Source organism: Carassius carassius, chromosome 44, assembly GCF_963082965.1.
Source record: "Carassius carassius chromosome 44, fCarCar2.1, whole genome shotgun sequence".
Lineage (NCBI taxonomy): Eukaryota > Metazoa > Chordata > Actinopteri > Cypriniformes > Cyprinidae > Carassius > Carassius carassius.
The window spans coordinates 3,556,496-3,583,282 of NC_081798.1; the positions used below are offsets into that span (position 1 = coordinate 3,556,496).

Sequence of the window (26,787 nt, forward strand, 5' to 3'; positions counted from 1 at the left end):
CATCAGAGCGCACATTTGTCTTTCAAGCATCATAGAGCGGTGTTGTGCTTTTTTACCAGTTGATGGGAAAATTATTCTTAAAATGTATTCCAAATTTTGAATAGTTTGCAATATAAAATTATTCACGGTATTTAGAAGAGCCCATGGTAACAATATGGTGCATATTCATTACCGTGATAATGATAAATGATAGATAGATAGATAGATAGATAGATAGATAGATAGATAGATAGATAGATAAATGATAGATAGATAGATAGATAGATAGATAGATAGATAGACCAACAGATGATTGCTAGATAGATAGATAGATAGATAGATAGATAGATAGATAGATAGATAGATAGATCAACAGATAAATGATAGATAGATAGATAGATAGATAGATAGATAGATAGATAGATAGATAGATAGATAGATAGATAAATAGATAGATAGATAGATAGATAGATAGATAGATAGATAGATAGATCGATAGATAGACCAACAGATAAATGATAGATAGACAGATAGATAGATAGATAGATAGATAGATAGATAGATAGATAGATAGATAGATAGATAGATAGATAGATAGATAGATAGACCAAACGCCTGTTATAATCGCTTACAGCGCAGACCAAAGCACTGTGAGGCAAAGCAGGGGGAGCTCGAGATGTTTAAAACTTTTTTTGTTGTTGCTCAGTTTGCATTTGTATTGTTTTACTACTTACACAATTAGTTTAACTATTTATCATTATATTATTTACAATACACATATTTCAATTATATTTTAGGGGGGGACAACCCTCAGATAGACCCCCCGCGATTTCCGCCTATGTCCATGATAAAAAGGTGGTTGGACATAAGAGCGTCCAGCTTCAGTGTGAGGGTCTCGTGCGTCTCGCGGCCAGCAGGGGGCAACAGATCACAGCATGCGGGAGTAGAGGAGGTCAATATGAGTGAACACTGTAGAGCTCAGGGGTTCCAGATTACTTGAGAAATCTGACTATGAGGACTCGTGAAACAGAAGAACAGAACTGCACGCTTATTTCGTGCTTTTCAGAAGCGTGGAAATAACGAGACCGTCGGAGAGGAACTAAAGGACTATGAGGACGAAAAACCGAGAACCAATAGAGACACAAGACAAAGGAGAGCTCCGTTTCTATAAAAACACTCCATAACGGAGCAAACAAAGCACAACAACTGTTTTGACGCTTACATTGCTGAATGGTTATTGCCATATACACAGGAGAGACTGGACCGAAACCGACACTGCGTGGATCGGTTGTGGAAAAAAAGCCGGAGTGATTGCATTTCACTGATTTAACGTTTCGTTTGTGAAAATGGGGTGAGTTCACTCTCCGTTTATTACAAATGCCAGAAAAGCCACGACGATTGTTTTTGTACAGTCAGTGTAGTGTAGTAGTGTATGTCAGTTGTAGAATCAGTGTAACTTTAGTTTGGATCAGTATTTTTGGACGGCGTAAGTTTGGAAAAGGCGGACGCGAGCTCACATTCCTGCTGTGTCTCAACATCTACTGCGCTGTCTAACTTAGCATAATTAGTCATCATTGTCCGTTCCGAGTCAGCTGAGAATGACCAAAGTCATGCCCAAAAATCCTGCACGTGCGTGCAATTGGCAAAATGCTGTCTACTAGTTAGGAGGCTCGCTGGATTTTAAGTCACTCTGTCTCTCAGCTCTGATTATGGGAAGAATTTCTCTTAAGTGAAAGTGAAGTGACATTCAGCCAAGTATGGTGACCCATACTCAGAATTTGTGCTCTGAATTTAACCCATCCGAAATGCACACACACAGAGCAGTGAACACACACACACACTGTGAGCACACACCCGGAGCAGTGGGCAGCCATTTATGCTGCGGCGCCCGGGGAGCAGTTGGGGGTTCGATGCCTTGCTCAAGGGCGTGGTATTGAAGGTGGAGAGAGAACTGTACATGCACTCCCCCCACCCACAATTCCTGCCGGCCCGGGGTTCGAACTCACAACCTTTCGATTGGGAGTCCGACTCTCTAACCATTAGGCCATGACTTCCCCTAGATTTTATTCCCATCAAAATGATTGTAAAATATTTAGTTTTCTGTAGTCTTTGGTGGCCGTTTTTGTAAAATAATGCATTTCTGTGATTTAATAGATGCATGTCGCATTGTAAATGTTACCATTCTCCAGATTTTACAGTTTGCTTATAAGCTGTGCATTTGTTCCAGTTCAACTGTGGAACACCAGGAAGGCCACAATCACCTCACTCTGTTCAACATTCATGATTGTTACTGAGAAAAATAACCTTGAAAGGCTGAAACCGATATATTTCTGTGTTACTTTCCATGAATAAGGTACAAAACAAACAAAATTAATAAAAAAAAAAAATCTATTGTTTTTTTTTTCAACATGTATGTTATGTCACGATACGGAAGAAATTATATTTCACTGCTTTGATTGTCTCTTCATTTTCTGCGCGCTTTGAAATTTTTGCTATCCTGTTACCAAAGTGTGGTAAACTGTAGCAAAAAACATTTACATTTAAATAGAAAATATGTATGAGTAAAAAAAATAAAATAAAAACTATGGTAAATGGGTAACAGGTTTGCAAATTTAGCCTAAATTAAGCTGTCACACAGTAGGGGCTACTTTAATTGAGGCAAAATATAGATTTTTTGATTGATTGAAATATATTTCTCATATATTAAAGAATTTTTTGGATAATTTTTTCTCATATAAAAAACATAATTTAGGTGAATATTTGTGTGAAAGTCCCAATGTCTCGTAGTAAAAGTCTTGTGTGACTTCATATTGCATTTAGATAAAGATACTATGATATATAAAGAGCTCATAGGTCACCTAGTCGTGATATTATGCATTCGTTTTGTGTAAATAAACTGTTTAAACATGCATGTTTGATGGTGCATGGTAGGCTGGCTTTGTTGACATGGATTCAAATTCTCTTCTGTGCAGGCGAGGAAAATGAACTGAGATGGGCTGCTCTCAGATGGGCTCAAATGGCACTCTGTAAATACATTTGGCGCTATTGGAGATTTCTTTGTAATTGGGTCAGAGATCACATAAATCAGATGAGAAATGTTAGAACAGCATGCTATTACCCAGCAGGTGACTTCTCCTTGACAGAAAGACTTGTCTCTTTTCTGTTTTGTTTATTATGTGGTCTGCTGTTCGTGCTTTCATTATTTGCAGGATTTGATTCAGTCTTTCAACTAAGAGGCATAAAAGAATGCAATGGGGTCTTGGGAACTATCCAGGAGGCTTGGTTTCAGAACGAAGACATTGGCTGCAGTGTGAAATTACTGTAGAAGTTGGAGTGTAGCACTTTTTATATACCATACTGTGCAACAGAAGTGCTTAATAAACAGTTTCTGCATGGAGCACCTGCACAGCCTTTTCCGGAGGAATTCTGTCCTAGATAACCTTCCCAGAATGCCAGAGTGATTAAGCATTTCCAAAATGTCACTTTGGCCTCTGGAGGTTTCATTCAGGAAAGATTGATGGACCCAGAGTTTAAATCTACACTTGAGAGCACTTTGAATCTAGTGATTTTAAAGGGATAGTTGACTTTCTGTTTTCAGCAGAACACAGGATATTTTTAGAAATGTCTCAGTGTATTGTTTATCCATACAATGAAAGTCAGTGGGTACAACACAGACCCCGTTGGCTTTTACTCTACAGAAAAAAAAATATTCTTTTTATCCCATGAGAGAAAACTTTTACTGATGAATTCGTAAATTATGTAGTTTTAATGCAATGTATCGTGTTGAAGAAAAATGTGAAAAATGTATGCATGTACACTATTGTTCAAAAGTTTGGGTCAGTAAAGTTTTTTTATTTTAAAGAATTGGATATTTATATTAATCATAAATGCATTAAATTGATCAAAATTTACAGTAAAGAAGATATTTATAATGCTTCAAAATAATACAAAATAAATGCTTTTCTTTTGAACTTTATATTCATTAAAAAAACCTGAATCACGGATTCTATGAAAATATGAAGCAGCACAAATTGTACATTTATAATATTAAGAAATATTTATTGAGCAGCAAATCAGCATATTATAATGATTTCTGAGACTGGAATAAAGCTAATGCTAAATATTCAGCTTTGCCTCACAGGAATAAATTAAATTTTAAAATATATTCCAATAGAAAACAGTTCATTTAAATTGTAATAGTATTTCACAATATTACTGATTTTACAGTATTTTAGATCAAATAAATGCAGCCTTGGTAAGTATAAGAGACCTCCTTGTAAGCATTTAAAAATCAAAGTATTAACCAATACCAAACCTTGTAATATTAGTTTCAATTTGTATCGCATTTAAGACATTGTGTTTGATTAGGGCATAATGTAACTTTTATTATGTAATGTAAAAATTGCTGCTATATATAATTTTTATTTTCTTGGAAGGGAGCAGCCACTATTCAGCTTGAAGGCGCACGTCTTCCAAATTGACCCGGACACTAAACGAAATTGGATTCCGGCCAGCAAACACGCCGTCACCGTATCCTTCTTCTATGATGCCGGCAGGAGCGTGTATCGCATTATCAGCGTAGGGGGCACTAAGGTGAGAGACCTCATTTACCGTCGTCCAACTCAATTTGGTTCATGCAGTTTTGTTTTTATCAAAAGATGCTGTTGTTGTTGTTATTAAAAGGTGGTATCTTTGTGTTTTGCTCTAATGAAGGCGATTATTAACAGCACCATTACACCTAATATGACCTTCACGAAAACGTCACAGAAGTTTGGCCAGTGGGCGGACAGCAGGGCCAACACAGTGTATGGCCTTGGGTTTGCCACAGAACAGCAGCTTCAGCAGGTAAATGCATGTTTTATTAAAGTGATAGTTCACCCAAAAATGACACTTTTGTCATCATTTACTCACTCTCATGTTGTTTCAAACTTTTATGAGTTTCTATCTTCTGTTGTGCACAAAATATAATGTCTTGAAGAATATGGGTAGCCAAACTGTTGATGGTTTAGCCATAGACTTCTATAGTATGAATGGAAGAAAACACTATGAAGGTCAGTGGCTACCATCGTCTGTTTGTTTACCCACATTCTTCAAAATATTTTCTTCTGTGTTCAGAAAAAGAAATAACTTTTTACAGCTTTGAAATGGCATGTGGTTGAATGTCCCTTCATACTTAATAGGAATGTTGCGTTTAAAAAAAAACAACAACAACATAAATTGTAAAAACAAACTAGAAAATGGATTGATATTTGTGTGTTTGACTTGATGATTTAGTTTTTCCCTAGGGGCACATGTGATCCCAAGTTTAAATATTTGAGAGTGCTTTCAAAATCATCAGTGGAGCAATAAAAATGTTTGAAATTTGTGTCTTTGATAAATGAATACAAGGCCAAATTATTTAATTTATTAGGGTACGAAAAGTACATAAAAAATGTAATTATAAATATTACTGTTTCAAATTAACAACTCTCTATATATATGTATGTATGTATGTGTGTGTGTGTGTGTGTGTGTATATATATAAATATATAAACAGGTGCATCTCAAAAAATTAGAATATTGTTTTTTTGTAACTTAAAAACATGGTATATAAAAACATGAAACGTTCATATATTCTAGATTAATTACATGTAAAGTTTATTTTTTATTTAAATGATTAGAGCTTACAGCTCATGAAAGTAAAAAATACAGTATCTCAAAATATTAGAATATTTCCTAAGATCAATCAAAAAAAAAAAGGATTTGCAGAACAGAAAAGCTCTGTTCTTTTAAAGTATGTTCATTTATGTACCCAATACTTGGTCGGGGCTCCAGCATCAGTGAGGAGAGGCACGGCTCTGTCGAGGCACTATTGGGTTTATAGCTCGTCTGTATTGTTGGATCCACTGTTTCTCATGAAAATCTCTTGAAAATATCCCATATTCCACATGGGCTTCAGGTCAGGCATGTTGGCTTGCCAATCAAGCACAGTAAAATCATGGTCAACAAACCACTTGGAAGTAGTTTTGGCACTGTGGGCTGGTGGAGTCCTGCTGGAAAAGGAAATCAGCATCTTTATAAAACTTGTCAGCAGATGGAAGCATAAAGTGCTCCAAACTCTCCTGGAAGACGGCTGCATTGACTTTGGACTTGATAAAACACAATGGACCAACATTAGTAGACGTTACAGCACCCCAAATCATCACTTCAATTCAGTTCATTTTAAATTTTCAAGTTTATTTGTATAGCACTTTTTACAGTACAAATCATTGCAAAACCACTTTTCAGAAAATTGAGTTTCTACAATGTTTAGTAGTAGCTTATCAGTGCTGACTGTCAGTTTATGTACATATGGCAGGAATGTACGGAACAAATCAATTAAAGACGTAATCAAACAGACGATGAACATTATTAACAGCAATTATTATATGATGCAATCAAACTTATAGCAAAATTTGGTAGTTCTGTATGTTGTTTCAGGATTGGCATCATCTGAGGTCCTCTGAGGGGTTGGCATCATCTCTTCTCAAATGTTCTGGATCCAGACTGAAGCTTGTGTAATTCCTAGTTCTGGCAAAAACAGAAAAACCAATAATAACTAGAGACATAATTAGCATTGCTGCTGTTCCAACCAAGTAAAATTAATTTGTTTAACCCATGCTAAAGAATAATACTGCACATTTCATCAGATATAACTGCACTACAAGATTATGAGATGCATTATTTGAATGCTTGGCCAAAGAGACGTGTTTTTAATCTAGGTTTAAACCAAGGGAGTGTGTCAACATTATCAGGTTATTATCAGGCCATCACAGAGTTTGGGAGCCAAATGCGAAAAGGCTCTACCTGCTTTAGTAGACTTTGCTAAAGGTACTACCAAAAATCGTGTTTTCTAGATTTTTGTGACCTTTTTGTGAGCGTGATGGATTATAGCCTGGTAGAAGACTAGTTGGGTATGCAGGAGCTAAACCATTAAGGGCATTTTAGGTAATTAATAATATTTTGTAACTGAAAACGGAACTTAAATGGTTCATTCACCCGAGAATAAAAAATTCGTCCATGTTTTGCTCACCCTCGAAGCATCGTAGGTGTATATGACTTTCTTCTTTTAGAATAATCCAGTCGGAGTTATATTAAAAATTGTCCTTGCTCTTCCAAGCAGAATGTGAGTGGAGTGGTAATATTTCCATGCGTTTTGTAAGATAAATATCCAGATTTCAAACGTAATAAAAAATTCTAACGTCTGCTGCTGAATTTTTTATATAACTCCGATTGGATTATTCTGGAAGAAGAAAGTCACACACACATGATGCTTCGAGGGTGAGTAGAACATGGACAAATCTTTTATTCTCGGGTGAACCGACCCTTTAATAGGTAGCCAGTGCAGAGACTGCAAAATTTGGGTAATATGGTCATATTTTCTTGACCTGGAAAGGACTCTAGCCGCTGCATTTTGGACTACCTGTAGCTTGTTTATTGAAGAAGCAGGACACCTAGCAGCACATTACAATAGTCCAGTCTAGAGGTCATGAATGCATGAACTAGCTTTTCTGCATCAGAAACAGGTAACATATTTTGTAGCTTGGCAATGTTTCTAAGATGGAAGAATGCTGTTTTTGAAATTGTTTTATAACATTGTTTACAAGTCGCTGTCTAATATAACAAACAGATTTGTAGAGGAAGTAACAGTACATCTGTCTAATCCCGTATTTTCTAATAATATTAGAAAATATTAATATTTTCTAATAATATTAGAAAATCACTGACTTTGGAAACTTCACTCTGGACTTTAAGCAGCTTGGATTCTGTGCATGTCCAGTCTTCCTCCAGACCTTGATTTCCAAATTAAATGCACAATGTACTTTTATCTGAAAAGAGGACTTTGGATCACTGAGCAACAATCCTGTTCTTTTTTTCTCCTAAGCCCAGGTAAGATGCTTCTGTTGTTGTTTATGTTTTAGAAGTAGCTTGGTAGCCACTGAAGATGTCTGAGTGTGGTGATTCTTGATGCACTGACTCCAGCTTCAGTCCACTCCTTGTGAAGCTCTTCCAAGGTCTTGAATCACTTTGCTTTACAGTTTTTTCAAGCTTGCACTCATCCCTGTTGCTTTTGCACCTTTTCCTACCCAGTTTCTTCATTCCAATCAACTTTGCTTTTAGTATGCTTTGATACAGCACTCTGTGAACAGCCAACCTTTCAGTAATGACCTTCTGTGACTTACCCTCTTTGTGGAGGGGGTCAATGATTGTCTTCTGGACCATTGTCTTCCACATTATTATGGTTTCAAAGAACAAGAGATAGCCGGAATTTATTCTGTAGGGATGGTCATTTGACTTTCATGAACTGTAAGCTCTAATCATCAAAATTAAAACAAATTAACTTTTGAAATGTTTTACTTTACATGTAAATAATGTAGACTATATGAAAGTTTAACTTTTTGAAATGTAAAAAAAAAAACACTTTTATAATTTTACAATATTCACATTTTTTGCGGTGCACGTGTGTGTGTGTATATATATATATATATACATTTATATAAACTACTTCAAAAATGTTGATGAATGTTATAAACAGTATTGTAAACTGTATTTCACAATTAAAATTATTGCATTTTTTTCTTAATGTTTTTAGAATGTTTTTTAAATAATTGTAAAAATGTATAAAAAAATTTAATTTAATTAATTCATTTAATTGTATGCTTTCATGAAGCTCAAGCAGTCGAGCAGTAGTGCTAGCAATGCCAAGATCTTGGGTTTGATTTCAAGCAAAATTACTATGCTAGAACTGATAAAAATGTACACCATGGTTTTAATGCAGTGTACATTTCTTCACTACATTTCTAAAGGAGTCTGGCAAATGCATAAATGTAAATAATCTCAAAAGGTTAACCTTATATGACAAAATACATCAGTTCTATTTCTTTTCATTTTGGGTCAGTGCAACTGCCATTAATTGTGGATCAAACAGACTTGCCAACATCATACTTGTAATAAAAGAATTGCATGCACGTATACACATTTCCTGAGAACACCTGAGAGTGGCAAAACTTTGCAAGCATGTTTTCATCACCTTAAATTAGAAATATTGTAGGTTAACCAGTATTTATGACAGGCCAAATTTGGAAAAATTTTGATCCATAACATAAAGCAAGAGGTCATGTATGTGTATTAATTATGTAATGTTAAGTGATATTTTTAAAGAGGGTTTGCTTCAAGTCATGGCTAACAATAACGTTTTGCCACATATTTATTGCAAATATAATGGCCTTTGTAACTAATTTCTATACATTTGTTAAAACGATTTGATAAAGTTACTATGAAGGTTTTCTCTGTAATTGTCTGTGCAGTTCTCAGAGCAGTTTAAAGAGTTTAAAGAGTGTGCGCGGCTCGTCCGGGATAAATCACAGGAGAAGTTTGAGCTGTTGAGTCCTGCCCTAAACATCTCTTCTCCACAGGTAAGCACAGTAACTCATATTTAACTTCAGCTAAACCTTTCAGAAGTTTGACTGAAAGCATTACACTAACAAAATGCAGTGATTAAAATGTAAAGTTTGTTTTGTATTGTGACAGTCCCCAACCTCTTTCAAATGACTGCAATCTAAAAAAAAAAAAAAAAAAAAAAAATATATATATATATATATATATATATATATATATATATATATATATATATATATATAATATATATATTTTTTTTACAAGAAATACTTACATTTGAGACTTAAAGGAAATAGGAAAAAAGGAAACAAATTAATTGAAAGCCATTAAAATTGCAGTATTTAATCTCAGCACCATCAAATCAAAATATCGATTAATATTGATTATGCCAGCAAGACCTTAAATGTTTTTTCGATTACATTTGTGAATTCTACAAAGGTTTGTATGTGTTTTTGTTATTTATTAAAATAACCACAGTGGCATTATGTTAACAAACTAGCATTTAAAGGGTTAAAAAATATATATATGTTAGGTTATGATCAGAACTGATGTTGGTAAAAAGATCTATGTAAGTGAAAGCAGAAAAAATATTAATACAGTATATAACATTTTTGATGGCAGGTTTTTTTTTGTTGCTTTTTTTTTCTTTATCTGGCATATTTTAGCTGAGAAATAAACATTGATATCTTAGTGCAGGTAACACAGAAAAATAATACCAATTGTTTATTTACTTATACCACTGACATTGTTACGATACAAGGCTGGTTGAAAACTGATTAGCTTACCCATTAATAGTAAGGCAAAATGCTTGATGTGTTGTGAGCCCACATACAGTATTCTGTAGTGGTTTAATGGCCATGACAGGCTTTTCGTCCCATGAGCTCTTTGCGTTCAGACGTGCCTCTCTAGAGCACATGAAACAGGCCACTGACTGAGAGCTATTCATTATTTAATCAAACCTGAGTGTTCAGAGTTCAAAACAGCAACCGTGTGTGCTGAATAATGCTGCCCTTATTAATTAATAAAGTGTTTTTGGGGTCTTTCGTGAAGAATGGAAGTATATAAATAGTGAAACAGAATAATGCACTCTTTGATCACTGAATCCAAATGTGTGTCTGCTTCTAAGAGCTTTCTGGCCAAATCAGGTATTCGGTTTATATAATGGGTATATTAATAGCGAAACATCAGTGAATGTCTCTTGCATGCCAAAGAATGTTTTAGATGGTTCGTTTTGTCAGAGCATTGAACCCTTTTGCAAGAAAGTGTATGTTGCCTGTAGGGGTGTCAGAATTAATCATTGCATTGGATGTGGATGATTATGCATCAATACAGTAATAGACCATAATCGATTATAGACGTCTTATGTCACTTCATTTGCGTTTTGTGTTTGTTTGTGCTGAAGCTCACGGCTGCGGTTAAATGCACTTGCATCTCTGAATACTTTATGATACGAAATTAATGTGTAAACAGTCTGGACAAAACATCTGATATGTCGAAACAGATCTGTGGATTAGTGTGAATGCAGCCTATTAAAGCTGCCACTGTCTATGATGTCATCAGTAGTAATTAAATGGCAATAATGCTGAGGAAAAAAGCCCGTGTAACACTGATGTTTTTGGTCCAACTCTTTAAGTATGAGTGATTACAGTAATTAAAGAATGCTTATATCTTCTTTCTTTTGATGTCTTTTCTTTGGTGATGGGATTGTCTCGTTCTCAGCTGTCTCAGGTGAGCTGTGTCCCTGTGCAGCTGGTACCATCTGCTATATTGCTACTCAGACCCCTCAGAAAGCCCTGGATATGAAACACTGTCATGCAAGATGACATGTTTCTGCTTTCATCCCAGTTTGTACAGGAACCATTTTTCAAGACCTTATGGAATCAGAATTGAGAGCGTTGTGGCTTTTTTGCATCCATCTGTATGCAAGTGTACTGATAATTTATCAACAAAATTAAAAAAATGATACATTTTTGAAACATTTAAGGTAGCCTTTTTTTTTCTTGGCAAAATCTATAAATATTTATAAAAAAATATACCCATGAAATAAAAAGTAATATTAGAAGGAAAAACTAAAACCTAGGAAACTATTTAAAAATGTAAAAATATGAAAAGTAATAATACTGAAACTGAAATGAAAATAGAGCCAAATATAAATACTTTTAACAACAAAACTAATAAAAATGATAAAAGGACATAACAAATTTACAAAAACTTAAACTAAAATAGAAACTAAAATGCATAAATATAAAAACAAAATATATTTATAAACTATACAATATAAGAAAATATATAAAAAAAAAAAGAAAACTGAAAATATAAAAATAAAATAATAAATACAATAATAGTATAGTAATATAAAAAAAATACACCGCTCCCACTAATACCTCCTATTAAATAATAATAATAATAATAATAAAATATGTCCCTCCTGCTCTAACTGCCTGTTTTGATAACTGAAATTAAAATAAAAACTATAAATACTGTAATAGTAAATAAATAATAATGCTAAAATAACGCTATTCCCACTAATATCTCCTCCTGTTTCAATAAAATTACAAAAACTGAAAATCTAAAAATAAAAGCTGATCCAAAATATTAAAAAATGATTAAAATAATATATTAATAATAATATTAACGTAACACTAGTACCACTAATATCTTCTGCACAAACTAGACTGATTTCACTTTACCTTTTAATTTTAATTTTGTATTAAATCATTCAAAAAAGAAGAGCCATTCATCATGTCCTGCTCCAACTTCTTGTTTCAGCAGTGCTCATCAAACATGAGCCTTGAATGATATTTTGGGGAAGATTGAGGTGATTTAATTTGAAAAAGTCCAGTATCACTTTTCTACAGTTTGACATAGGCTCACGATAAGAGAGGAATGTAGAAATCTGCAAGATGCATTATTGAAGGAAAGGAGCTCCCGAGACACTGACTATGCAGTGGAGATGTCGTGCCTCTGATTCCTCTTGCTCTACTTTTAAATATATTAAACACACAGAAAGCTCCACCTCAAACTTCATATGAACCGCTGTAGAGAAAGCAAACAAGTCATCGGCCTGAGTCTTCCTTTGGGGAATGCCGAGTTTGAGCTTTGAGCTTTTGTATATGTATATATGTATATGTATATGTATATTAAATGTCTTTCATTAAATGTGGATATAAGTAGTGTACATATATAAGTAGTGGCATTTAGGAGTAGAGATTTCATAAATTTTGTATATACAGGATGTTGTAAATATCTACTAATTTATGTTGCACTGATATAAAATTCTGTAAGAACTGGTTGTTATTTTTATGATGTGGTTGAGATACCCTAACATTTACTGAATGGTAGTTTATTATTTATGGTTTATTGAATGTTATTGAAAAAAGTCTCTTATGCTCCCCAAGGTTGCATTTTTGTATTATTATTTTTCCGCCAAACAATGAAGCTCCTCAGAAAAGGTTGTGGTTCAAACAAAGTGGTTGCCGAGCAATACACAAATGTAAACAAAGGTGTGTGTGTTTGTAGAGTAATTTAAAACCGCTTCGAACTTGGCTCAACCAATCAGAATCAAGGACCGGAACTAAAAGTTTTATCATTTTATATATATATATTCAAATGTAATTTTACTCTAGTCTTCAATGTCACATGATCAATTATTATAAGTCTTCAGTTATTAATAATGGTTGTTATTATGATTGTTATAAATTTTAGCTGCTAAATATTTTGTGGAAACTTTTTTTTCAAGATTCTTTGATGAATATATAGTTCAAAAGAACAGATTTTATTTGAAATAGAATCCTTTGTAACGTTATAAAATGTTTTCGCTTTCACTTCTGATCAATTTAATGCATATTTGCTCTTTATTGTATCCAATAAACACACACATACCCCCAAAATATGAATAAGATTATATCATGGTTTCTGAATTAACATTAACCAACTGCTTTTAGCATTGATAAGAAAAAATATTGTTTTGTTTTTTAGCAGCAAATCAGCATATTAGAATGATTTCTGAAGGATCATGTGACCCTGAAAACTGGAGTAATGATGCTGAAAATTCAGCTTTGCATCACAGGAATAAATTTAATTCTAAAATATATTACAATATAAAACCTCTTTTTTAAATTGTAATAATATTTCACAACATTAGTGTTTTCACTGTATTTTTGAGCGCACAAATGCAGCCTTGGTGTCAATTAAAAGCAAAATCATTTATGAATGGTAATATTGTCTATCAGGTGCTGTGTGAGGACCGTCAGTCTCCTCCATTGCTTGGTGTCAATGGCTCCAGTGAGGACAAGTTGTTTCGCAGCAAGAGTGCTGATATGGAGGAATCCTCAGAGAAAGAACAGATGAGGAAAATGCTTTCTGAAGGGTAAAACATTCAGATATCATTGTTACCCGTTAAATCTCACATTTTCTTCTATGATAATTCTGTCTCCTGTTTGTGATATCTAATATAAAACATTATTTACAAGCTGTTTAAAATGATGTACTTCACCATAAAACACAAAATTGAATATGCCAATGCTGAAAACATCACAAAGCCACAGGGCTCAGGAATTAAATAAGACGAGATTTAAGAAGCTGTTAAAACATGCTTATTTAAATCTGAAATGTGGCAAGGGACTTCAGTAATCTTTTGCACACAGCTTGTTTCTGATTTTCTTGTTATAAAGGTAGTAACACAAAAGAAATGACATTTCAAAACTCAGCGTTTACCATCTGCTGCCGTTCAATGAAATTTGTCTTTGCCTCAGCTTCCAGAAGGAAGGACCGAAATATAATTGAAACCCAGATGTTGGTTTATTCACAGGTCGATATGTGAGAGAAACCCAGAGGCCGAGCTGTTTTCTCTTCGGGACAGCAATGCTAAACTGGTGGCTGCTCTTCATGAAGCTAACAGCAGCATTGATCAATGGAAAAAACAATTAGCCGAGTATCAGGAAGAAACAGTTCGCCTACGAGAGCAGGTGAGGAACGTTAAAGACAATAAAAGACACTACATCACTACACTCTTGAAAATAAGCCTGGGGTTCATTTTTGTAGAGATGCCATAGAAAACCCATTTTAGAGAACAGTTATTAAAAGAACCCTTTTTTGGTAATCTGAAGAACCTTTAATAATCTAAAGAATATTTTGTCCACTTTAAATACTCTTTTGTACTATGGAAATGTTGCGTGGATGTTAAAGGTTCTTTGTTGAACCTTTAAAATGCAACTTTGAAGAATCTTTATTTTTAGGAGTGGAGGCAAAACAATTTTTTTTTCTCAGACACTGCAGAGATTTTAGGCCATTTTGCTTCTAATTCTATTATGCTTTATCCTTTTAATTTCAATTACAGTACTTAATTTTGAAGGATGTTTTCTCAAAATTAGCTTCTTTTTTTCAGAAATCTCCACTTCATTAGCACTCACATACAGAAGATGTTTGTTTTATTTATACACCGATTCTACACAGATTGGTGTGTGTTTGTGTATTTATATATTTATTAGGGCTGAGCAGTATGGCAAAAAAAAGAAAAAATTATATCTCAGTATTATTTATTTGAAATGAATTTTTTTGGACTTAATTGTGATATACGGTGTAGATCAAACCGTCAAATCCTGCCCAAAGTTGTCCAGCAAACAATGTACTTATTAAAGGCTATGAAAACATACCTAGCCATATAGACTATGCTGTAAATTATGTGCAAAAAAGGGTTAAAATCACATTACATTATATCATTGTAACATTACAATCTAAAAACACAAATAATGATTTTTTTAAAGTTAAACTCACTAAACTAAGAATGAAAAATAAAATAAAAAGCATAGATTAATTGTATTCGGCTGTTTACACAGACACTTTATAGTTAGTGCTATCATATAAATACATTTACTTATAGGTTTAAACTTATGGCACATTTATTGTCCAACAACAAATATTTTAGCAAAATATGTTTTAGTCATAATTACTGCACTCTTTCCGTTTGGCATGCATTGCACATGGTGACACTCGTTCAGAAATATATCCATGACTTTCTGATATTTACAGATGGACAATATATACATACATGTTAATTATAAGTTATGCACTGATGAAACCAGCACATCTCAAACGCATTAAACAGTGCAAGACGCCTGTCAGAGCATCTGATGGGGCAGCCGCTTTAAACTACATGTGTTAACTATATCTTCTGAGTTATTTTAAAGCCCTTAATATAATACCTGTCTTGTGTTTAGGACAGATTGGATTATGCACTTTCCTTGCAGCAGCTCACTCTGTGTCTGCTGCTATATTGCAGATGTGCTCGTATCAAACTACAGGATATCACCGTCCGTCAAAACCTTTGACTATAATATGGTAGCAAAATAAAACAAATATTTAGAACTTGGGTTCAGATTTTTTTTGTTCTGTATTCAAATTACTGCATATTTAATCAGATAATCCTTTATTCGCATATTTAAACATAATTTCAGAAAGCTAATACAAAACAAAACAACTACTGCTTTTTTGAGGACCACATAAGGATAAGATCCACATTGAGATGTTCTCGTGTGTTAGCAATTAGTTTTAGCATTTGCCCAAGCAAACTGAACTCAATTCAGCAATTTTATATAATCCCACATAAAGGATTCCACAACAGTGTGAAGGTGTACTGAAGCAAACATCAAGCAGGTGACGTATGTAGTTCAGGTCTTCAGAGAGCGTGCAGACGGATATTTATAGGAAAAGACAATACGCCTTCAATGTCCCGAACAGAGGGAAGACAAATGACCATGGGGAAACTGAGACCACTAAGTTCTCCCTCACATGAACTGAAAAATAGCTCGGAGTTGTGACAGCGCTAAAAGCTCCAGTGCAGTGATGACCCGCTTTACTTTTCCATGAGATAGTGTTTCCTGTAAACCTGTAATATCTGAAGATGTGATGCTAAATCATGGAATCGTGTGGTATTTTATTTAGTTTCTACAGCATTTTTTTGTTTTGTTTTGCTGTTGTTGTTTTTTGTTTAGTGGGGTCCAAAGGTCTGAGACCACATTGATGTTTTTCCCTTTTTTTATATACTTTATGTAACCTGGAAATAACCACAATTTTCAGTTTTCAATTTTTTTGTTTCATATAAAGATAAAAATTCTGATTCGGAGTTATGCATGTAAATCCTTTGTACAGATGGTATTTTCTAATAAATAAATTATTGATTAGTTTGGCGTAATGTCTTATAATTGTTTCTTAGAGAAAAATTAATATTAATATTTGAAAAACTTTTTTTGGTCCTTAAATCAACATTGTGTTATACAGCCAGCATGCAGAAAAAAGCATGAAACAGGAAATGATATCATGATGAGATCTCGTGAGTGTTTGTCAAGGTCGGTAAATCTCTTAGAAGATTAAATAATTTGACAATTATATTAAAAAACGAAATTAGTTCAAGTAGTTAAATGTCAAAACCTTCTTATATTTCTGAATTAATATTTCATAGTACCAATCTAATGATATTTATGAATGAATATTTCATATTAATGACATTTATGAATTTATATTTCATTATATTAAACTAATATTTATGATTTGATATTTTGTAATATATTAATGCTATGTATGAATTAATTATGTATAATATTAAACTAATGATTTTTGCATTCATATTTCATAATATTAAACTAATTATATTTGAAAATGTATATGATATATTTATATTTATTTTGGAAATTTTATATGTTGTGATATTTGTGAATTTTTTTTTACCTTTATACTTATAGTTTTACTTAATGCTTCTGAACCAGCATGAAGAGAAGATTTCTAAGAACTTGGCACATGTTTTTAATGAAGTTTTTTTCTGATGGTTGTCTACAGTAGGGCGAGGGCTTCGCCTGAGACTGAGTTTGATGACAGTCTTGCAATAGCTGTGTTGTGTTGGTTTATGTTTCAGGTTGCAGAGCTGGAGGCTCAGAGTGGGGTTTCTGCCTCCAGCGAGACAGCCAGCGAGGAGCTCTCACAGACTGTTGCAGAGATGGAGACTCTTATCAGAGCTAAAGATGAGGTAAAGATTGCTTAATGTAGTTACAGTGCTAACTGACACTGCAACAGACTCCAACTCCATCTTGAGAGCATGTCTACGCTGGACACTTATGGCGTGTTGTCGAGGCCATAGATCGATCCTGTTATAATGTCCACACTGTAAGCTGTTTTATCAATGTCTATTTAATATAAGATAATTGATTTACAAACTGAATCATCTATGGGCATTACTCGTACATTTTAAAAACAGTGGCACCCTGTGATGTGGCTTCTAGCTATATGAGTGTGCGTGTGCGTGTGCGTGCGCGTGTGTGCGTGTGCGTGCGTGCGTGTGCGTGCGTGTGCGTGCGTGTGTGTGCGTGTGTGTGCGTGTGTGTGTGCGTGTGTGTGTGTCCAACCAAAATGTAAAATCCAAACCAAATTTTTATGGCCTAAAATTCCTTAACTTTATATGGCCTTTCTCACAATATTTGGATTTTTTTGTGTTGATTTGCATCCACTAATAATCATGATGTACTTAAGTAATTAGTGTTAGTGACACCAAGAGTGCAGTCACTTATTTGTGCATAATTACTATAAGTACTACTTTGCATAATTACTGAAATTGTGATCCTGGTCTAATGCAATGCATAAAACTGAACTCATGAATCTGAGATACAGAATTGCATGATCAGTGAATTAGTCTGTAATGACACATTACACATTTAAAATGTTACAAAATCATGATTTTGTATTTCAGCCCATTTAAAGTCAGTTTTGTACCAAAGAATTTTCAAAATAGAAATACTTTTGCATTTACTTGTAAGATGAGCAATTTGGTACAGAATATTCTTTTATTTACAGTAAAAATGCTTATTACAGGAAATAAGTATTCTACGAGGCAAGAAACCAGATGTAATTGAGCTGGAGAAAGAAAGGGAAGAAGCCTGTCAAAGGATGCAGGTAAACTCCTTTAACTTTACTCTTAGTCGAGTAAAATAGAGATTTAAAGTATTTTCACTAGCTTCAGAAAAGTTTCATTATAGTATCATTTATATTTTTTATTAGCGTTTTGAATTAGCTTTCATTTTTATATTTTTAGGTTTACTTTTAATTTTAGTTCCTTTTTTGCTGTTTTTATTAGTTTTGTAAACGTATCTTTATTTCAGTTCATTTTATTACATAGTTAAAATCAAATTAAAATGACTAGCTTTTTACTTTTTTTTAATTATTTATTTCATTTATAGTTAACATTTATTTTAAGCAAGGAAAATGCTTTTTTATGGCCTTTTTTCATTATGCTACTCTAATGTTCATCGTGACCTTTAATTCTATAATGTTATTTCTGTAACGTCATTGTACATTTTTTTCCTCTTGATTTTAATTTAGCTTTAGTTTTTGTCTTTGTATTGCCATATGATTGTCTTCTATTTCCAGTAGAGCAAACTTGAGGCCTTGAAAGCCTAAAATAACAAAAAATTATAAGTTTTTCCTGACTTAAGAAGATTTTGTCTTGGCATTAGGATCTGGAAGTGAAGAACTCTGAGTTGGAGAAACGAGTGCGATCAGCAGAAGGCGCTTTAGCTTCGTCCCAGGATGCTCGGAGCAGGTCAGAGATCGCGATGCAGAAGGTCATCGAAACTTTAGACGTCAAGATCTGCAACTTGAGCGACCTGCGACAGAACCTAGCCAAGCTCCTGGAGAAATGACCACTGCGCTCAGACAAACGTTCAGTGTCATTATGAGGTAGATGAGATCTCTGGAATCTTCCCTCGATGCACAACTAACAGTAACAGTTCCTCATGGTACCAGGCAGGTAGTAATAACTAGAGACGTGATAAGTAACTGAGTTTAGGACCCATTCATTACACATTTGCTTCCTGGGAGCCATGGGTGTAACTTTGCAGATGTTTCTCACACACAGAACTGGGCCCGTTTTGCTTGAAATCAAACAGACTAGAACTTCTTTTAGACCTGTTTATTGGTACTAGATATCAATATAGTTGAAATTATTATTAAGATCTGTGATTTGGTTGTGACCAGTTTTCTAATACGAATAAGGCTTTGAACAGACGGTTCTGTAGATATAAGCAACCGTTTGATGTATGTATCAGTATTATTGTTATTATGAAAATATCTCACTCTTTACGGACACCAGCATGTCTCTGTTAGGATGTTAAGCGATTTATTGGCTTACAGTTTCTCGTAAGTCTGCTTAATGCAGGGCTCTGCGATTGACCAACAGGTAAATCTAAGCACATAGCACTAACAAACGTGAATAGTTAACTTGATCTTTTTCATGAATTAATTTATTCATTATTTTCATTGGTCTGGTGCAGTCTAAATATGTAGGTAGTTCTAAATCTAATGCAGTTGTGCAGAGTACTTCAATGTTCCATTAGCATTTCTAAATGCAACAACCCTTTAGGGAAAACACTTCAGACTTTTTATAGACAACTATCATTTGCAATACCTCAGCATGCATCTTTATACCAAGCGTTACAGTACAGTAGTTCTTCCTCTTTTTAAAAACATGACCTTTCACTTTAACTGTTGCTTTCGTTTGACCTTGCTTGGACATTTTCCCTGTAACCTCAAAGACATTTGCACATATGCTATTTTTCTATTGTGTGCGCCTGTTGTTGCCTGTGGTTTTATATGAATTCACAATAAAAGTATTTGCTTCATGTGTATATGTCCTATAATGTAATCATTCTTTCACAACCATAAAACCCCTTAAGATAGCCTTTATGATACTTTAGAAATAACAATACTTGGAACGTTGTTATTAAGTTACATCACATGGAGTGCAAATTAATGAAGCAATAAATTGCTGTGCTGATTGCGTTAATTATGATAATTATTGTGCATTTTGAAGCATGATTTTTTAAAAAAGGAGGGGACCAATTTTAATTGTTAAGAAGCAAGAAATGTTGTGTTTCACTGTAAAATGATGCATGGCTGTTGAAATATTATGGAAAATATAAAGGTAGTTCTCATCCACTGAAATATGATAAATATAATGTTTTAATTCTGTTTAGCAAAGCTGATATAATTTCAATTAGTATTGTTACAATAATATTACTTTTTTAAATGATTAATAATTTGGGAAAATTGAGGTCTATTAATTCTAATTTACTAATAAACCCCAAAATTATGGGTCATGTTCAAAATGTTTGAATATTGTTGCATTAACACACAATATTGAATATTAAGTAGCATTTGCAAACTAGCAACTAATATACCTAGTCATACATGATAAACATACATAGCCAAGTTTTATATTTAAAAGTGTTGATATTTGTTATAATACTTTTTGGGGAAACTCAATAGCGCCATCTACTGAGCAGTGAAAGTTCTCTTCTAAATCGAATTACTTCACACTTCTAAGAGCAGAAAGGTAACTGAATATTTGAAAGAAATTGTTTGATGCTAATAAGTTATTATTGAATTTAAGTAAAACAAGAAATAAGCTTTATACTGTACTGAAATAACCTTTATATGCTGTACTATACAGTGAGGTCTGAACAGGCTTTATATTGGCTGAATGAGTTTTATACTGTACAAACTGTAGTTCTATCCCCTCACCCTAAACCTACCCTATTAAAAAATTATTATATTTCAAATACATTTATTCCATACTAAGTATAGTTCAAATCTATTACTGATAGACTTACTGATAAAAATGCTATATATTTATAGTGTACCTAAAGTATACTTGCAATAGTTCCACTTTAGCAAATATAGCTACTAACCATGTCTTTAATTGGACTTTAGCAATACTTCCACACTATTAAAGCGCATTTAAGTACAAAATTAGTTGCAATTTAGCAGACTATAAGTATTCCAATGTATTGTAATAAAAGTACAATTGCATGGCATTTTATTTAGTATATTTATTAAGTATACTTAGTATGAAATATATGTATATCAAAAACATTTATTTTTCAACTAGGGTACATACCCCTCCCACAAAACTTAATAATAATAATAATAATAATAATAAAAAATTAATTCTTGACATGCTGTGTCCTCAAATGTCCCCACAAGGACAAAATGTATTAGTATTATATCCTTGTGGGGACATTTGGTCCTCTTAATGTAGAGAATATCAGACACTCAAATCTTTCTTAATCAGTTTAGGCCTACCACCTGGGTGATAGTACAAAAACAATCAACTAAACAATGTTTTAGTGATAAAACAAGGTAAGCTAAATAATGCTCATTATTTTATGTACAAAAAAATAAATAAAAATAGCATGTATTACTACTCGCCATATTTTATAAATTCAAACGATAGTGGCGGAATGGTAGCCTTGCGCACGTCACCAGCCTCATTATGACATCATACACGTTACGTTCCTTTTGTTCTTTTTACTTGTTAAATGCCCTGTTTGTTTCGAGAAGACGGATCAGAAGTTTTCTAGCCATTTTAACCGCACATTTTTTCTGTTTATAATCTGCTCACGAAGCTACGAAGATGCTTCGCTCCAGAATCTCAAATTTACCATTTGTGGATGGAGCGCACGACATGTATACGACAACTAACAAAAGCCACTTTAAATTAGCAGACACCACCGTCGCGCCGAAACGAGACATTATCCTTCAGCCGGTCTCACCAGACTTCCAGCACAGAGACCAGAATTACCTCGAAGTAAAGCACCAGACGGAGACAGCGCTGTCCTTCCCGCCGCGTCCAGCAGCTGCTGTCACGCAGCCAACATTAACCCACCTCACCATGCTGAGAACCAACTTTAAACTGCATTCAGAAGACAGCTGTGGAGACTTTAAGACCACTCAGTCTGATGAGCTAAAGCCCCTACCGACGTGTGCCGCCAAAATCATTCGTCCCCTGAATGCAGTCATGACAGGCCTCTCTGAGGACAAATATCCTGAGCCCACTTATAGAGCTTCCTACATCAAACATAAAGTGTCCCGGACCCTCAGAGCAAAGCAGTCGGCTAAAACAGGTCAGTATTGTACACACACACTGTGTAGGTGTGTGTGTACAGTATAAAAACCATTACGCCCATGGGATGAACACACTTTTCACAAAAACAAACGTGTGTGTGTGTACAAACTGTATATTCTATTGCCCTACACCAACCCTACACCTAACCCTAACCTTCAGAGGAAACTTTGTGCATTTTTACTTTCTCAAAAAAAAAAAAACTAATTCTGTATGATTTATAAGTGTTTTGAAAAATGGGGACATGGGTTGTCCTCATAAGTCACCCTCTCCTTGTAATACCTGTGTCATACCCATGTCATTATACAGAATTGTGTACTGATATGTCACAAAAACAAGAGCACACACACAGTCTATTGGCATTTTGAGCTGATATTAGATGCGTTATTCTTATCAATCAGGTGTCGGATCAAGTCTAATCATGGACAGAAGGGACCGATACCGTTCCAGTTATCATGAGCAGTTCCAGTACAGATGGTCTCCTCGTCCTCCTCAGTCCACAGAGAAGGTACATTTATATTATTTGTCAGTGTTTTCAATAAAGTTGCAGTTTGATAACATCTTTTTGTCTTGTTTATTTTAGCAACAAATTCAGTGTTCATCTGTGGCGATGGGAGATCATGAAAAGACAACGGACAAACTAACAATGTATTCTACCTCATTCAGACAATCGGATGGCCATGGGTATGATGCATCATGAACACAAAATCTTGCACATTTTCATATTGCGCCACACCAGAAAGTTCTAGATCAGATTTTTTATTTGTCAACAGTGGTGCTGAATTCAAAGAATGTCTGCTTCCTAAGATAAGTAAATGTCGGCCCATCAACCTTCGGGAAGTTCCTGACCACAAATGGACAACAGCCTTATTTGAAGATTTTCATGCATACAAAGGAGGTATGTACATTAATTGTATGCTGTGTATGCCTACTTTTTGTTTTTAATGCAGAACATGGGACAGGTTTATTATGGTCACCTGAAATTGAAACTAAAATTAAAACCATTCAAATTTCAAATTTTATTTAGTTTAACTAGATAAACTAAAATAACTAAAATGGAAAAAAAATATATAATTATATACTCTCTTTGTAACACACAAAAAATCACCAAAACATCTAAAAATGACAACAATGAAAAAAATACTAAAATTATAATGAAAGCGGAAATTTAAAACTGATTCAAAATATTATTAAAAGCTGTAATAGTATTTCAGTGACACTAAAATAACACTGATGAGAATGTAATTTGTTTTAAACTATAAATATGTGAAAGTGTTAACTTTAATATATTAATTAAATGTAACATTTTAATACATTTAATACGATTCATTTTTTATTCTGCTTTCTAATGCTTGAAATCATGACATTGATTCTGAACTATTTAATTCTCTTGTATTCAATGCAAAGTTGGACTCTGTTGTCAATTAAAGAAAGTCGGCTTTATCTGTTTACTGGGTTTTTAGTGAATGGTAATGGTCAAAGCGCAGCCATTTCAATATTCCTGACCTTGAAATCCTCACTTTTAACTCGACCTGCCTTCAGCTTCTGCTTTATATTTATCACACAATAAGAAAATGAACAAATTATGACACATTCATCAATGACTTCAATAACGGTGTTTGGTATTTCCAGGCTCTATTCACCTAGAGCGCAGATGCCCGACTCTCAGCTCTGTGTTCAAAGGAAAGATACTGATGGACAACAAGGACAGACTGTCAACAACAAACCAGTGCTTTTTCCCGAAGGTGTGGCCTGTTGCAACTTATTCTGAGTTGAAGATCTAGACAATGTCCTAACTGAGATGTTTGCCTTTCAGATAAAGCGCTCCCAGTTCTCAGTGCATGTGGACGGAGCCGGGATCAAGACTTTGAACAATGTTAAACTCAGGAGGCTTGATCTAGATGACACAACAGCACAGGAGCAGCTACCATTAAAAGAGGCGGTCCATCCCAAGCCTCCGATCTACTCGCCTAGCCATGTGCTGTGTGAGCAAGGTACTTTGAGCTGTATTTTCACAATGAAAACTCACCTAAAACGACCTGCCCACATTACTTCACATTACACCCTTATAGTGTTAGGCTTAGGCTGTTACTTTTAAAGCACTATTTCTGCTTGATCTGAACCATAAAATGACTTTGGAATATTGCCAGGTTGGTTCAGTCATAATACATTTTTGTTTACTGGAAAAAAAATTAAATTTATATTTAAATGGTACTGCATGCAAAGCATTTTTGTATCATCGAGATTATAGTTTTAGAAAATTATAATATTATATTATATTTATAATATTTTAATTAGATTTTATGTTTACATTTTCTGATAGTTAAAGTTTTAGCAATTTAATTTATTTGTCATTTTTATTAGTTAAGTTGTTTTTATATATGTCTGTATATTTTTATTTTTTTCATTTTATTTGTCTTAGTTAACTATAATAACTCTAGTTACCTGATAGAAAAAACATTAAATACAATTCATAAAAATAATAAAATATGTTCTTAAAATTATATAAATGTTTACATTTATAAATATATAAATATTATATTCTAAATCAAATAAATATGTTCTAAAAATTACATATTAAATTTTAAATATATCATTGTATATTTATTTTTAAAATTTTCTCTGTAATATCTAATAAAATCAAATATTTCTCTGATCTTGTTCTTTTTTTTTTAAGAACCAGATTGGATGCTCACAACCATGCAAAAAGATTTTGCCCCTCTGAACTCTAGAAGACAGAAAATGAGCCCGAGCCAGCTTTAGCAGGTAAACCACATTCACAGCAGATAAACCCTAGCTCCCTGGTTTCCCATTTATTCTCCAGTCCTCGAGAAATACATAGACATTGGTCTGTGAGCTGGGCCTTGGCTGGTGGCGCCAGAGTTTGCTTGAAACCAAGTGATAAATAGTGGACAAGTAGTTTACTTAAAAGTGATTTACAATTCTCCCATTTTAAGTATAATAGTTGTTCAATGACCACTTTTTGAGTTTAAGAGCTCATATCTTGATCTTACACTTATCTCTTTCAAGGTTAAAGAAAGCCATATCAGGCCCTGGCACAGCGAACATGACTTCAGGACAACCCACAACAAAGCATTTGTTCCCAAACCCTACTGCAAGGCATCCCTGGAATAGCCACTTCTTCAACACATCAGCAATATGCCGTTTTGAGTTGAAAATGTCCGAATCACGGAAAAAGTCGCTACTCTAAACAAATGTCATTTTCTGGCCGAAAGCCTCCTTTAGCGTATTGTTCATGCATATTCAACTGAACTCCGAAATCCAACTCAACTCTAGCATACAATAATAACCAACAGGAACAATGACTGTTATGATGGATTTGATATTGTTGATGACGTTTAATGACAAACACCTATATGCATAAACTGGCTTAAAAAGGACACATACATTTGTTTAGAGTGCAGACATTTTTTGTTTTGACTTCATTAAAAAGCATTGTTTCAAAGCATTGTGTATATGTGTGTCCTGTCAAATTCATGTCATGTTGGAAGAGCAGAATTTGGCACACAACGTCATTACCTCCATAAAGTGTAAAAATTCTTATCAACATAAAACAGACTTTTAGGCGTGTTATGACAACAGAACACGACTTATATACAGATCAAAAGTGTGTGTGGGGAACTTCAAGGTTAAATGGTGATCTGGAGCTCACGGTGGTAATGACTACAAGGAGTGTGTCAGAAGGCGACTAACTGATTTCACACAACACATACAGGCATTTAGACCAACACGTGCCAAATATTATAGGCCAGTGCCAGAGGTTTCCCAGTTAAACGTGCTGCCGTCTGCCAGTAAAGAGCTTCCATGCAGGTCTGTGTTTGTGTGGGGAAGCGATGATCTTGTGCCTGCACCGTATTTAACCAGAGCCTGTGTGTTATCAGACCATCTGTCGAGGTAATGGTGCCACCTCTAACTCAAATCTTGCTTTCTCACACTCAAAACAAACACAACATCTAAGTTGCAACCTTGAACTTCAGCTGTTTTATGTTCATGCATACACAAGTTCAATATGTCATTTTAGTGAAATATAAATGGGCTTTTCTCTATGATTTGACTCATGTTACATTTCATTGCATTTGCAAGTTCACTGAAGTAGGAATAGTGTTATTATCATGCTGTAAATGTGTATGGTGGGGTCTAAAATTGTGATAACGTCTTCAAAAGTGTTTCTACTTTGCATGTTTCTATAAAAAAATATATATATATATATATATATATATATATATATATATATTTATTTATTTATTTTATTTACCACTTCATCCCGGCAGAAATACAACAGAAAATGTTACATTACATACAGCAAGAAAAATGCATCTCATTGTAACACTAGGCTATTGCTTTCCCATAGCTTAAAAAATGCAAGAAACGTCCCGTTAAGCATATTTACACCAGGAAGTGGGCGTGGCTACAGCTTAAAAGGG

The 26,787-nt window shown here is 34.0% G+C and overlaps 2 protein-coding genes across 2 annotated transcripts; both read left to right on the forward strand.

Moving 5' to 3' along the window:
- The first annotated feature begins 894 nt into the window (after positions 1–894).
- LOC132126369 (homer protein homolog 3-like) lies at positions 895–20,066 on the forward strand. The gene is made up of 10 exons (XM_059537585.1): positions 895–1,247; positions 1,286–1,330; positions 4,416–4,572; positions 4,693–4,824; positions 9,306–9,413; positions 13,629–13,765; positions 14,207–14,363; positions 17,306–17,416; positions 18,256–18,336; positions 18,897–20,066. The coding sequence occupies exons 2-10, from the start codon at positions 1,326–1,328 to the stop codon at positions 19,080–19,082; spliced, it is 1,074 nt and encodes a 357-aa protein (XP_059393568.1). The 5' UTR covers positions 895–1,247; positions 1,286–1,325; the 3' UTR covers positions 19,083–20,066.
- Positions 20,067–21,629: 1,563 nt separating this feature from the next.
- Positions 21,630–25,775, forward strand: LOC132126423 (uncharacterized). The gene is made up of 8 exons (XM_059537670.1): positions 21,630–22,343; positions 22,744–22,850; positions 22,926–23,026; positions 23,116–23,240; positions 23,975–24,087; positions 24,159–24,336; positions 25,020–25,108; positions 25,373–25,775. Exons 1-7 carry the CDS (start codon positions 21,854–21,856, stop codon positions 25,103–25,105), a joined length of 1,200 nt encoding a protein of 399 aa, XP_059393653.1. The 5' UTR covers positions 21,630–21,853; the 3' UTR covers positions 25,106–25,108; positions 25,373–25,775.
- The last annotated feature ends 1,012 nt before the right edge of the window (positions 25,776–26,787 follow it).